Source organism: Amblyraja radiata, chromosome 10 (assembly GCF_010909765.2).
Source record: "Amblyraja radiata isolate CabotCenter1 chromosome 10, sAmbRad1.1.pri, whole genome shotgun sequence".
NCBI lineage: Eukaryota > Metazoa > Chordata > Chondrichthyes > Rajiformes > Rajidae > Amblyraja > Amblyraja radiata.
In genome coordinates, this window is record NC_045965.1 from 12836439 (window position 1) to 12848855 (window position 12417).

At 43.8% G+C, this 12417-nt stretch overlaps 1 protein-coding gene across 15 annotated transcripts in view; it reads left to right on the top strand.

Annotated features, from left to right (window-relative positions):
- Positions 1–11749, top strand: part of prrc2c (proline rich coiled-coil 2C) — a 74031-nt gene extending 62282 nt beyond the window's left edge. For 8 of the 15 annotated variants that reach the window (XM_033028041.1, XM_033028040.1, XM_033028047.1 and 5 more), the window contains 9 exons: positions 119–255; positions 1778–2012; positions 2125–2226; positions 2902–3012; positions 3769–3978; positions 4128–4231; positions 6210–6333; positions 7846–8079; positions 10364–10793. In XM_033028041.1, the coding sequence (XP_032883932.1) occupies positions 119–255; positions 1778–2012; positions 2125–2226; positions 2902–3012; positions 3769–3978; positions 4128–4231; positions 6210–6333; positions 7846–8079; positions 10364–10627 (1521 nt within the window). In that variant the 3' untranslated portion in view covers positions 10628–10793. Of the gene's footprint in view, positions 1–118; positions 256–1777; positions 2013–2124; positions 2227–2901; positions 3013–3768; positions 3979–4127; positions 4232–6209; positions 6334–7845; positions 8080–10363 lie in introns of all 15 variants that reach the window. The other 7 variants (XM_033028042.1, XM_033028053.1, XM_033028055.1 and 4 more) reach the window with 7 other exon arrangements.
- Positions 11750–12417: the final 668 nt, after the last annotated feature.

Consider the following 12417-nt stretch of genomic DNA (forward strand, 5'->3'; position numbering starts at 1 on the left):
ATTTGTGGCCAATTACGTTTGACAGGCTGAAACAGCAGAATATTCTTTCCACAGAAAGAAACTGAGCTTTGATGTGAATTTTCTTGAACTGACCATTTTCCTTGATGTTTTGCTTCAGGCGACTACAGTTCAACAGATCTCCATTCCTATATATGCACCGATTCCTGGCCAGCCTCAGGCTCCGCTCGGCTTAGGAGGAGGCCCTTCTGTTTCACAGGCCCAGGAAATGTTCAGCACATCCCTGCAACCATTTAGGTAAAGCTGCTGCCAAAGACCCCAGGCTGTTTTATTACAGAGTTGTATGTTTATCTTTGATATCAAGTGCAAAAATTCTTCGTGGATTTAAACAGAATACTACGCACAATAACTCAGTGGGTCAGGCAGCATCTCTGGAGAACATTAGAGCGGCATGGTGGCACAACGATAGAGTTGCTGCATTACTGTGCCAGAGACCCGTGTTTGATCCTGATTAAGGGTGCTGTCTGTACGGAGTTTGTACGTTCTCCCTGTGACCGCGGGGGTTTTCTCTCGGTGTGCTCCGCTTTCCTCCCACATTCCAAAGATGTAGAGGTTTGTAGGTTCATTGGCTTTGGTAAAATTGTAAATTGTCCCTTGTGTGTAGGATAGTGCTAGTGTACAGGGATCACTGATTGCAGTAGACTCGATGGGCCGAAGGTCCTATTTCCTCGCCATATCTCTAAAGTAAAAGTCAGAGCCCACAATGTCCTTGCCAGCCATGATGCCAAGTCAAACTAATCATCTCTGCCTGCACATGATCCATATCCCTCCATTCCTATCCGTATCTGTCCAAAACCCTCTTAAACACCACTATCGTATCTGCCTCCACCACCACCCCAGGCATTGTGTTCTAGGCTCCCATCGCCCTCTTGTGGGCGAGGGGGAAAACTTGCCTCGTTCATCTCCTTTAAACTTTGGCCCGCACCTGAAAACTATGCCCTCCAGTTTCAGACATTTCCATCCTGGGGGGGGGGGGGGGGGGGGGGGGAAGAAATCCAGTTACATTTCTGCAAATGTTTGAAGCATTCAAAATTCCTGCTGATCAACAGAATATGATTCCATTAGTTGGATCAACTAAAGAAACAAAGTGCTGGAGTAACTCAGCGGGTCAGGCAGCATCCCTGGAGAATATGGATAGGTGATTTTTCAGGTCGGGACCCTTCAGAATTACTCAGTTGAATCAACAAGTTAATGCGCATAATGTTGATACCTAAACTTGCATGATAACATGTTACTCCTGTTTGGATATTTCAGTCTGGTTATTTCTAATCTGGTATCAGCCATGATCACATTGAATGGCGGTACTGGCTCGAAGGGCCGAATGGCCTACTCCTGCACCTATTGTCTATTTAAATTTATTTTTAAATTTCCCCAAAAGATTTACTTGATATAATTTAAATTCTTGGTTTAATTTATGTCCCTTCCTAAAACTTTGAAACAAAGAACTGCAGATGCTGGTTTATACCAAAGATAGACACAATGTGCTGGAGTAACTCAGTGGGACAGGCAGCATCTCTGTAGAAAAAAGATAGGTGACGTTTCAGGGCGGGACCATTCTTCAGACTGATGAAGGGTCCCGACTGGAAACATCACCCATCCTCTTTGTCCAGAGATGCGACCTGAGCCGCTGACTTACTCCAACACTTTGTGTCTATCCTTCCTAAAACCTGTTGTCTACAGGTTACTTGGGAACGAATGTTAAAAGGTGCATCTCTTGTTGTAGTTTTGTTGACTGGCTTCTCCACTTTGTATCTTACAGGACTCAGCAGGCTTTCCTACAAAGCAACATGTCGCAGTCATCCCCTGTGGTCCTCTCGGGCGCTGCCTTGCACAACTTCTCGGCAGTTCAGGCCCAAGATCTAGCCAAAGCCCAGTCGGGCCTGGCTTTTCAACAGGCATCCAACCCACAGCCTATCCCCATCCTTTATGAGCATGCTTTAAGTCAGGGTTCTGGCCTTGGTGGATCTCAACTTCTAGACACTCATCTGATACAGGTACGTACAAACAATGTCCGTGGTAGTTAACGATGCTAAGGGCATTATTGTTTGCATTGAAACATTTTCAGTCTGCAATTATCAAAAGTGTTGCATGGGTCTGCTTTTAAAGGGGAACTCTAATCAGTGGCATGTGCAGGGTCTGAGAACAGGAGAAGCTGATGCAGGCAACTACAATATATGCTACCATACCTTTCAACAATTTCATAGGAAAGTAAGTACTCCCTCTAAAGAAATATTTTAAAATGTAAGCGCCGTTGTACATATTCTGTATTGTTAATTTAATCGGAAAACTTCATAAAATCGTGTTGGTTTGATTTTTTTTTCTTCTCGTGGCTTATGTTTCATCCCTGTCCTGTATGAGAACACAAGCTGAAGTAAAATAGGTCGAATATGCATTTGGGGGCAAAGATGCCACCCAATTTATACTCTTAAGACCTGACTCCAGCGGGAATTCATTCCAATATGTTCTTCATCAATAAAAAGCATCATTCCTGCTCCTCCCACTACATGCTTTATTTTTGAGCTCAGCCTATAACAGTGCTGCCTTTTACTTCAAGTTTCTCTGATTCCTATAGCTCCATATGACCCATTCTTCCCCCCCCCCCCCCGACAATGTACTCTCCTTTATATATAGATGCGGCCATTTTGATTTTTTTTTCCCCCACCATTTACTTTTCTTTCCATTTCCTGGAAGACTTGGTTCCTGTTGAAATAAACACGTTGAATTTTCCAGGATTGAGTTAATGAATGTTGGTGTGGGTCAGAAGCCATCCAGTTTTTAAATGGAATTCCCTTCAAACCATTGAATTTTAAAAAGATTGTACTGTTTTGATATTCCTTCTGCTAGTGTGCTTGACATTAACTTGAGCTACATGTTTCTGTGTAGGCAAGGCCGGGTCTAACTCAGCCGTCCAACCTTTTTGCAGGTCAGGTTCAACAACCTGGCCAAAGTAACTACTATAGCACAGCTCAGTCACCCAATGCTGCTCTGCAACAGGTAAAGAAAAGTGTATTTCTGTGTGCATCTAAATCATCAAAATGTTTTTAAAAGTGGGTTATACTTAACATTTTCATAGGTTGTAGGAGCAGAATTTGGCCAGTCGGCCCGTCAAGTCTACTCCGCCATTCAATCACGGCTAATCTATCTTTTCTTCCTAACTCCATTCTCCTGCCTTCTCCCCTATAACCCTTGATACCCATACTAATCAAGAACCTATCAATCTCCACCTTAAAAATACTGTGACTTGGCCTCCACATCCTTCTGTGGCAATAAATTCCACAGATCCACCACCCTCTGACACAAGAAATTCCTCCTCACCTCCCTTCTAAAGGAACGTCCTTTTATTCTATGACCTCTGGTCCGAGACTCTCCCACTAGTGGAAACATCCTCTCCGCATCCTCTCTGTCCAGACCTTTAAAATTGAATGCCGCCTTTAATCGTCTACTTGCTGATAATTGACTGCTTCCGTTTTCTTATTTGCTCTCATCTCAATGATCTGTCTATCCCCATTAACCTGGAGGCCAGGCTCCCAACATATTCAGTGGTCGGTAATGAGGGATTCACTGCCGGAGCCACAGAACTGGTCCTCTGAATTCCCAATATCCTTTGGGGGAAGTGCCTGTAACTAATTGAATGCTGTTCGCTTCACTATTGTCACTACCCAAGTGAAGCAATGATTGTTGAGAGTGTCAGTAAAAATGCTGAAGGAGCTTTTCAGTTCTGCTGTTAACTTTGTTCATTTGTATTCCCAGGTGACATTGCCCCTTCCAGGTTCACAGCTTTCCTTATCCAACTTTGGATCAGCGGGGCAACCTTTAATTGCTTTGCCCCAATCCATGCAACCTCTACAACACAACCCAGCGCAGGCCCACAACCTCAGTAGGCCTGCGCAGATGAACCAACCTTTCAGGGGGCTGATTGCCACAGGGACGCAGGCTGGCATGATTTCTGCAGCGGGGAAGGTAGAGAAATGAAGAGTTACTCGTTGTTTTTGATTCATAAAATGTAACATTCATTTTGGAATTTTTTTTACTGGGGGGGTGGGGGGGGGGGGGGAATTCTCTTGCACTAGCTTATGATGCGTGGGTGAAAGTGGAACTTTGTGTTTCAGATGGCAGAGATGGATCTAAAGCCTTATGGATGTAATGTGGACGTGAAACCAGGTACCCCACCGATCAGTGTGCGAAGTATCACACCAACCTCCAGTCCATTCAGGTAAATTCTATACGTACTGGGGCAAATGATGATGTAACACATTACATTACTGCCATCATGGCCACCGCACATTCTCTACCCAAACATTATTTTCCTGCATTCAATTCAAAATCAGTTGCACTTTTCTTTTGCTGGAGGAACATGTTGAAGTCGAGAAGCCCAAGTATGTTTAAGTCCACTGTCTAAGGGCCTGTCCCACTTGCCGATTTTTTTCGGCGACTGCCGGCGTCATATCAGTGTCGCCAAAACATTTTGAAAATTTCAAAATCCAGCGGCGACAAAAAAAATGTTGCAAAACTTGAAAATACACCCCGTGTCATTATGTCATCACGCCGCAAATTTTTCGGCGACCTGATACGTCAGTCAATGATGCCAGCAGTCGCCGAAAAAAATCAGCAAGTGGGACAGGCCCTTTAGCTTGCTGCTGATTCCGCAGCTCATCGGCTGGACTGAGCTTCTGGTACAGTTGTTGTCCCCATGTTGAATTTCTGACCCGGCAGCCTGTCCCCTTCAAGTCTGTCATCATCCCTCCCTTAACTTTGCCTGCCTTCATTGTCCCTGATCCTGAAATATTTTTGACTCCTGAATTTGACTCTTCCTATCTCCAACTCTCCAAACAAGCTCAAACCAAACACGGCAATCTTTAATCTTTAAATTGACTTAACAGTTCCCAAACGTCTTAGTAATTAGATGTTTTGTTCCCTGTTTCTTTAACTCGCCTCATTTCTTCCGCCCTGCTACAACTCTGGGTCCCTTTTGTAAGACTGCTTCAACCAAGCTTTTGTCTGTCGGCCTAATCTCCTCTTGCCACCACATTCCCTGCAGTGTTCCTGTGCATATTTGTCTCTCTGGTGCTACATAAATGTCAGGAGTTTTATTAATTTGTTGTAGTGGGTCTGAGGATGTAATTGTCAATATGTTTGCCCGTTGAAACCAACTGGTTTTTTAACCTGTAACTTTACCACACAATACCCAGCATCTTGGGATCTTTAGATGCATTGTAGCAAGGCATAGTCATGGAATTTAACAGATGACTAGGTGAATTTCTGAAAATTGACTAGTTACTGTGATTTAATTTCCCATAACTTCCCTGTTCTGGGAAAGACGGCATCAAGCTGGAAAGAGTGCAGAGCAGATTTGAGAATGTTGTCAGGGCCTGAGCGACAGTGAGAGATTGAGAAGACTAGGACTTTATTCCTTGGAGCACAGGAAGCCGAGGGGTGATCCTAGAGGTGTATAAAATTGTACAGATTACGGCCTGTATTACGGCAAAATACGGCAGCTATATTAGAGTTGCAAACAAAGTCATAGTAGGAGCAAAGAGGTCCTTCTGCAGTTGTACAGGGCTCTAGTGAGACCAAACCTGGAGTATTGTGTGCAGTTTTGGTCACCAAATTTGAGGAAGGACATTCTTGCAGCGTAGGTTCACGAGGTTAATTCCCGGGATGGCGGGACTGTCATATGTTGATAGAATGTAGCGGCTGGGCTTGTATACTCTGTAATTTAGAAGGATGAGAGGATATCTTATTGAAACATGATTATTAAGGGACTGGACATGCTAGAGGCAGTAAACATGTTCCCGATGTTGTGAGTCCAGAACCAGGGACCACAGTTTAAGAATAAGGGTTAGGCCATTTAGAACGGAGACGAGGAAAAACTTTTTTACCCAGTTGTGAATCTGGAATTCTCTGCCTCAGAAGGCAGTGGAGGCCATTCTCTGGATACTTTCAAGAGAGAGTTAGATAGAGCTCTTAAAGTTAGCGGAGTCAGGGGATATGGGGAGAAGGCAGGAACGGGGTACTGAATGTGGATGATCAGCCAGGATCGAAGGTGCTGGCTCGAAGGGCCGAAGGGCCGAATGGCCTACTCCTGCACCTATTATCTATTTCACAGAACTGTGATTTTATTCCAAGGTAAAAGACAAATCATTTGATGAACTTGCAGTGAATATTGTGATTTTTTTTTGTTTCATCTTTAGAGCGAGCTCCACAAGCCCCAACAGCCAGTCTAGCAAGATCAACAACATGGTCTATCAGAAACAGTTTTCTACTGCTGCTGGAGTTCGGATAGCCCAGCCTTTCCCCCCACAATTTCCACCACAGGTACGTGTTTCAATTGCAGGCTCGTGCTTCGGCTAATATCTCCGTTGCCATTTCCTTTCAGTTCACACGTTTTAAGATGACAGCAAAGTCTTAGCATGTTTGAAGTAAGCGTAAAAGATAAGTCAGTGTGAAGAAGGGTCTCGACCCGAAACGTCACCTATTCCTTCGCTCCATAGATGCTGCCTCACCCGCTGAGTTTCTCCAGCATTTTTGTCTACCTTCATAATGAATTTTCTTTCCACTTTGCATTTTTCTCAAACATATGAAATAAAATCTTTAAGATTGAATTTATTACTGAAAATTAACCTTAAAACCTGCCAACTATCCATCGCATGACGACTTTGTAGAGTTTTAATACTTTAAAATCATACTGAGCTGGTAAGATGTTGCTAGTGACCTTATTTTTCCCTCTTTGCGGCCAGTTTTTGGACCTAATCTCTTTGTTTAGCTTTATTCTGGCCTGGGTTGAATGGATGTGGAGAGGATTTTTCCACTAGTGAGAGAGTCTAGGACCAGAGGTCATAGCTTCAGAATAAAATCATGTACCTCTTTGGAAAGGAGATGATAATGAATTTCTTTAGCCAGAGGGTGGTGAATCTGTGAAATTAATTGCAGGGCGAGTCATTGGGTATTTTTAAGGCGGAGATTGACAGGTTCTTGATTAGTGCGGGTGTCGGGGGTTATGGGGCGAAGGCAGGAGAATGGAGTAGAGGGGGAAAGATAGATCAGCCATGATGATGGCACAGTGACTTCTGTGAAAGTCATTTGGACTTAATGGGCCGAATGGCCTAATTCTACTACTATAACTTATGAACGTTATTCCTTAAATCCTGAAACCTAACCGTGCTTGTTTCAAGGTTCGAACTCTGCTGATTATCATTGTAAGTGATATCTGTTGTATATTAATCATAAAGAGAAAATGGTTGTATAAACAGGCAAACTATCATTTGTTTTTGCATGCCTCCAGGCAGCGCTATATCTTGAATTTAAACCAACCTAACTACAATTCGAGCTTTAAGTGTCTTGTTTTCTAGAATTACATCTAATGTTTCCAGAGTGCATAACAGCATTGCCCAATAATATGGAGATGACAGGTATGGGCCAGGCTCATGGCCGTTCTTCCTGTGTTTGTGAACACTTTATGGGCCATTTGACAGTTTATGGGCCATTTGAGCGAGTACCCCAAATTCTAAATCCATCTGACCACCAAGAGATAAGATGAAACGGTTCAATAGCTAAGACCCTGGTTGATTCACCACCTTGCCTCCTGCCATGTGCAAATTAGGAAGCATGGACTATATCAAAATCCCCAATCGTTACCCTATTCATCTTCTCCGCCTTGAAAAAAATGCAACTGATGCGAGAATTCCTCCTCTGCCTTCATTTTTATTGTCATTTTATTTATGTAGCATTCCATTGTTTTTAAAAAAAACTTTGGTGCCAGCTGCAATACAACTGTGCAGTGTGTAGATGCTATGGGGAATTACATTCCATTCTGATTGTTTTCACTAGATGCTTTCCCAACCTAATCTGGTCCCTCCATTGGTGAGACCCCACGGAAACACCTTCTCGGCTCCTGTGCAGAGACCTCCAATGCCTCTGACAAATCAGATGCAATCTCAAATGACCACGGGTATCATCGTCCACAACCGTCCTCAACACATACCAAGGGTTCCTGCAGCCCACACCCAGGGCATCCGTGGAAACCAGGCCCAAGCTGCTATGATGGCTGAGCAGGATTTGAAGGTTAGCACTGTTGGCAGTTATGTGAAAGTCATATCTATAATTTAAAACGTCACTTAATGCAACTAGTCTTCTTGGAAATGAAGTGTGGTTGATGGATATTACAGGAAAAAATATTATTTTACTTTGTCCTTTAATTCAGCTATAATACATGTTACAGCTGCTACTTTATAGAATTGCACACTGGCGCAGCAGCAGTTGCTTCCTTACAACGTCAGGGACCCAGGTTCGATACTGACCAGAGGTGTTATCTGTACGGAGTTTGTACGTTCTCCCTGTGGTGCTCCAAATTCGTCCCACATGCCAAAGACTTGTAGGTTAATTAGCTTCTGTAAATTGTAAGTTGGCCCTAGTGTCTAGGATAGAGCTTGTGTTCGGGGGGTGATTGCTGGTCGGCGCAGACTCGATGGGCCAGTTTCCACGCTGCATCTCTGAAGTCTAACAATAATTAACTAATTGTATTGTATTGTATTCAAATTTATTGTCATTGTCTCAATTAGAGACAACGAAATGAATTTCCCTTTACAGTCAGTATCATAAAAATAAATAAATAAATAATAAATAATAAAACATATTAAAAATAAAATAGAGTTTTAAAAAAAGCACAAACAGAAAGTCCACGACACAACATAACACAATGGCACCAAGGTGAGGAAGGCACCATAGTCCAGCCAGCCTCCCCTCCGATCTTCCCAGATGTTCACCCGTGGTCGGGGCCTTCCGAGCACCCGCAGTCGACACCCCGGGCGGCCCGATGCTCAGGCCCTCTCGCCGGGCTGATGGAACGCCGACGCCGAACCCCGATGGTGAAAATCCTCCTCAGCGGCCCGGACCTCCCGATCAGCCGCCTCCCACCGGAGTCCGCAGCTCCCGAGTCCGCAGGCCGAGCCGGGCAGAGTCGCAGGACCCCACGATGTTTGTCAGCGCCGCCCGCGTTGGGAGCTCCGCGAACCACAGCTCCAGGATGTCGGTGCCGCAGGCCCAGCACTCCGGGCTCCAGACGGCGAACCCCGGTAAGGCATCGCCAGCCCCGCGATGTATCAGCGCTGTCCCGCCGCTGCTGAGGCTCTGGTCGGTCCAGGCAGGAAAGGCCGCGCCAATCCAGTAGGTAGGCCGCTGGGGGGGGGGGGGGGGGGGGGGGCGAGGACGTGACTCAAATAATAGTCGCGTCCTCTCCAGGAAGCGACTGAAGGACAGTATCCCCCTTACCGTACCCTCTTCCCCCACATTAAAACATTTAAAAAAACATAAAAAACACACTTCAACATAACAACAACAAAAAAAAGATACCGGGCTGAAGGTGGAGGCAGCTGGCACCAGCGCCACCGCCATCATTGTAAACCGTGATTGCACATTCCCAGTTTAAATTATCCTTATTGTTGGCACTGATACCAACCTTTTTGTGTCAGTGGTGTTTTCATAGTCTACTTGCTCATTTTCTAATACAGAAATCATTAAAAATTAATGTGCATATTAAAATCGAGTAGCAGTCTGCGCAAAACAAGCACAAGAAATCCTCAGTGACTATCTTGTATATTTTGTGACCATATACTCTTGCAATGTCTGATCTTTGGTTTAATCATTGAGGTGGTTAACGTTCATTTTTTGTGCCCAGGAGGATGGTATGGGGGGGGGGGGGGAAACTGCTCAAATTAATGATTCAGTTTGCCTAAACATTATCACTCAAATTCTAACATTGGAATAGCTTCCTCGTACCTTTAACAATGTTATTTTCTCCTTCCTCTTTTTTCCTTATCTAACACCTTTTCATCTCTGGCCTTTGTCACTTACTCCATCATGGAGGACCTCCACCAACAGGTCATCCACCAACCTGTACACACTGGTCACTTGTCAGGCTTTGTCCTGTCTCCACCTCCCTTTTCCTGACGTCTCCCCCACTGCTACAAATGAGTCTGAAGACAGCTCTTGATCTGTCCTTTCCTTCCACAGATGCTGCCCGAGTTCCTCCAGTGTTTCACGTATTTTTTGTTAATATTTCCCATCTCTCCCGCTGTGGAATTCATTGCCACAAACGGCTGCGGAGGCCAAGTCATTGGGTATTTTTAAAGTGGGGATTGACAGGTTCTTGATTAGTGCGGGTGTTGGAGGTTATGGGGAGAGTGAGGTTGAGAGGGAAAGATAGAGCAGCCATTATTGAATGACAGAATAGACTGGAAAGGCCAAATTCTGCTCCTTTGACATGAGCTCCCACACACACTCTGCTTTCGTGAGCGGCTGTTGTTCTCATCCAGAATAAGAGTTCTCATTGTTCCTTTCCTCGTTCCAGGCGAAGCAGCGTGCTGAGGTACTTCAATCCACCCACAAGTTCTTCATCGACCAGCAGCAGCAGCAAATCAAGCAGCCGGTGAGCAAGGCTCACAAAAGTGAGGGCAACGTGAATAAAACCGCTGAGAGTGGGGCCGGCATCCCGGGCTCCAGAGAGGAGAAAGTAGAGGAGAAGCCTGTCCCGGCTCAGCCCGTGGTGTCCAAGCCTGTTCGAACAGGACCAATCAAACCTCAAGCAGTGAAGACAGAAGAAACAAAATCCTAAGTTGCTGGTGAACGTAGTGAGTGGGTGTCATGGGCACCGCGCGGGCAGTAATGGGGGCTCTTCTCTGTGAGATGGGAGCAGGAAGGTAGAGGGCTCAATTGTGAACATTTCTTTAACAACAAAGTGAGACGTGAAGTAGTGAAGTGAAAGCCGAACTATCTTAAAGCGTGTAGATTTGAACAGATCATATTTTGACCAGTGGCGAATCCTAGATATGTAAACTAATCCTTTGCTGAACATTTAGTGTTGACGTTTGAATCTTGAAGATTTGAAAAGGCAATGTCTGACTTGTGACATTTCTTTTTCTTGAGGTAATCACTGAAACTAGGTAAACGTGGACAGGGCGGTGAATGGAAGCTAACCCATTTTACAGGTTTTATGGTAATGAATTAATTAATCCTTGTTTAAAAACGTATCATTTAAAAATTTTCATGAGCTTAATTACAGTAAGGACAAAATAATCTGCATTCAATGAATAACATGTATTGAGCCTATTAATTTCCAATTGTTTATGCAAGACATTTTAATCACAAGTCTAATATTGCCTTTTTTGATTATATGCTAGCATTTTAGTTGTAGGATGTATTGTATTATACCACGTGAATGTAAGATATCTTGTTTATTTGCTTATGATCAATCATTAATTAGTAACTGTGCCAGCCGCACAGATGTTTTTATTACAGAAATGTTAACCAGGATTGATTTAAAAATAGATTCTGATGAAGGTACAAATCTAGAGGATTGCTGTTATTGGTATACAGAAACGTTGGCACAAAGTCTGAGCTGAGAACGATTTATTGGTGTGTATATTTTTGTCACGTGGCTGGTGGCACTGGAAAGGAGACACTGAAAAATTGCTTTCCGTCAGTCATGTTTTGACGGTCAGTTTAATTTGCTTTCTTTGAAAACTTGGCTGTGATGTCTGGTTTTTGAGTTTTGTATTCCATCTGTACTGTGTATTTGTTTGGCATTGTACAGAAGTTAACAGCCATATTGGTATAGAAAGATTATACTTTAATTTTTTTCATTTGTACAGGGTTAACGCACTATTAAATATGTACGATCTTATTTACAATTAATTTGGTTTGGTTATATAACTAATAAAATAAGCTCTGAAATGTTTTCAGATTCTTGTACTTTATTTCAAGAGTACCTCTGCCTTAAAAGTGGACACAGTCTTCGTTTTGCCAAGTGTGGTGGATGCAGTATTTTGCATTGTCAACATCGTCCAATTTAGTGAGGCTCCACCTCTGTTTAGTCCATCAGCACATAACTAGATTACCTCTCCCACACTAGAAATTGCTGTGCCAGAAGAAATTGGTTAAATATTGATCTCTTGTTAAAAAGAAAGGAACTGGGATCTTGAGCAAAGCACAAATAGCTGGAGTAAATCAGCGGGTTCTTCAATCTGAAGCAGGGTCCGCCTGCCCATTCCTTTCACAGATGCTGCATGACCCGCTGAGATATTCCAGCACAGTGTGTTGTGCTTGACTTCCAGTTGTCTGTGTTCCTTTTGGGTTCCTCATCTTTCCTGTCAATTTGGTCAGTTTAATAAAGATCCATGGGACTTAATGAAATGATCTCTTTCCACCACGCATCACTCCTCCACTTTATCACCATCATCATTTCTCTGGTCTACCCAGACTGAGGTTTGGTGAGAGACCTTTAGAAATAATGTCAAGTTCTAACGACACAGGGAAGAACAGGGATTTGGACCAAAGATAGACACAAAATGCCAGAGTAACTGAACGGGTCATGCAGCATCTCTTGGAGGAAAAAGGAGGAGGAGC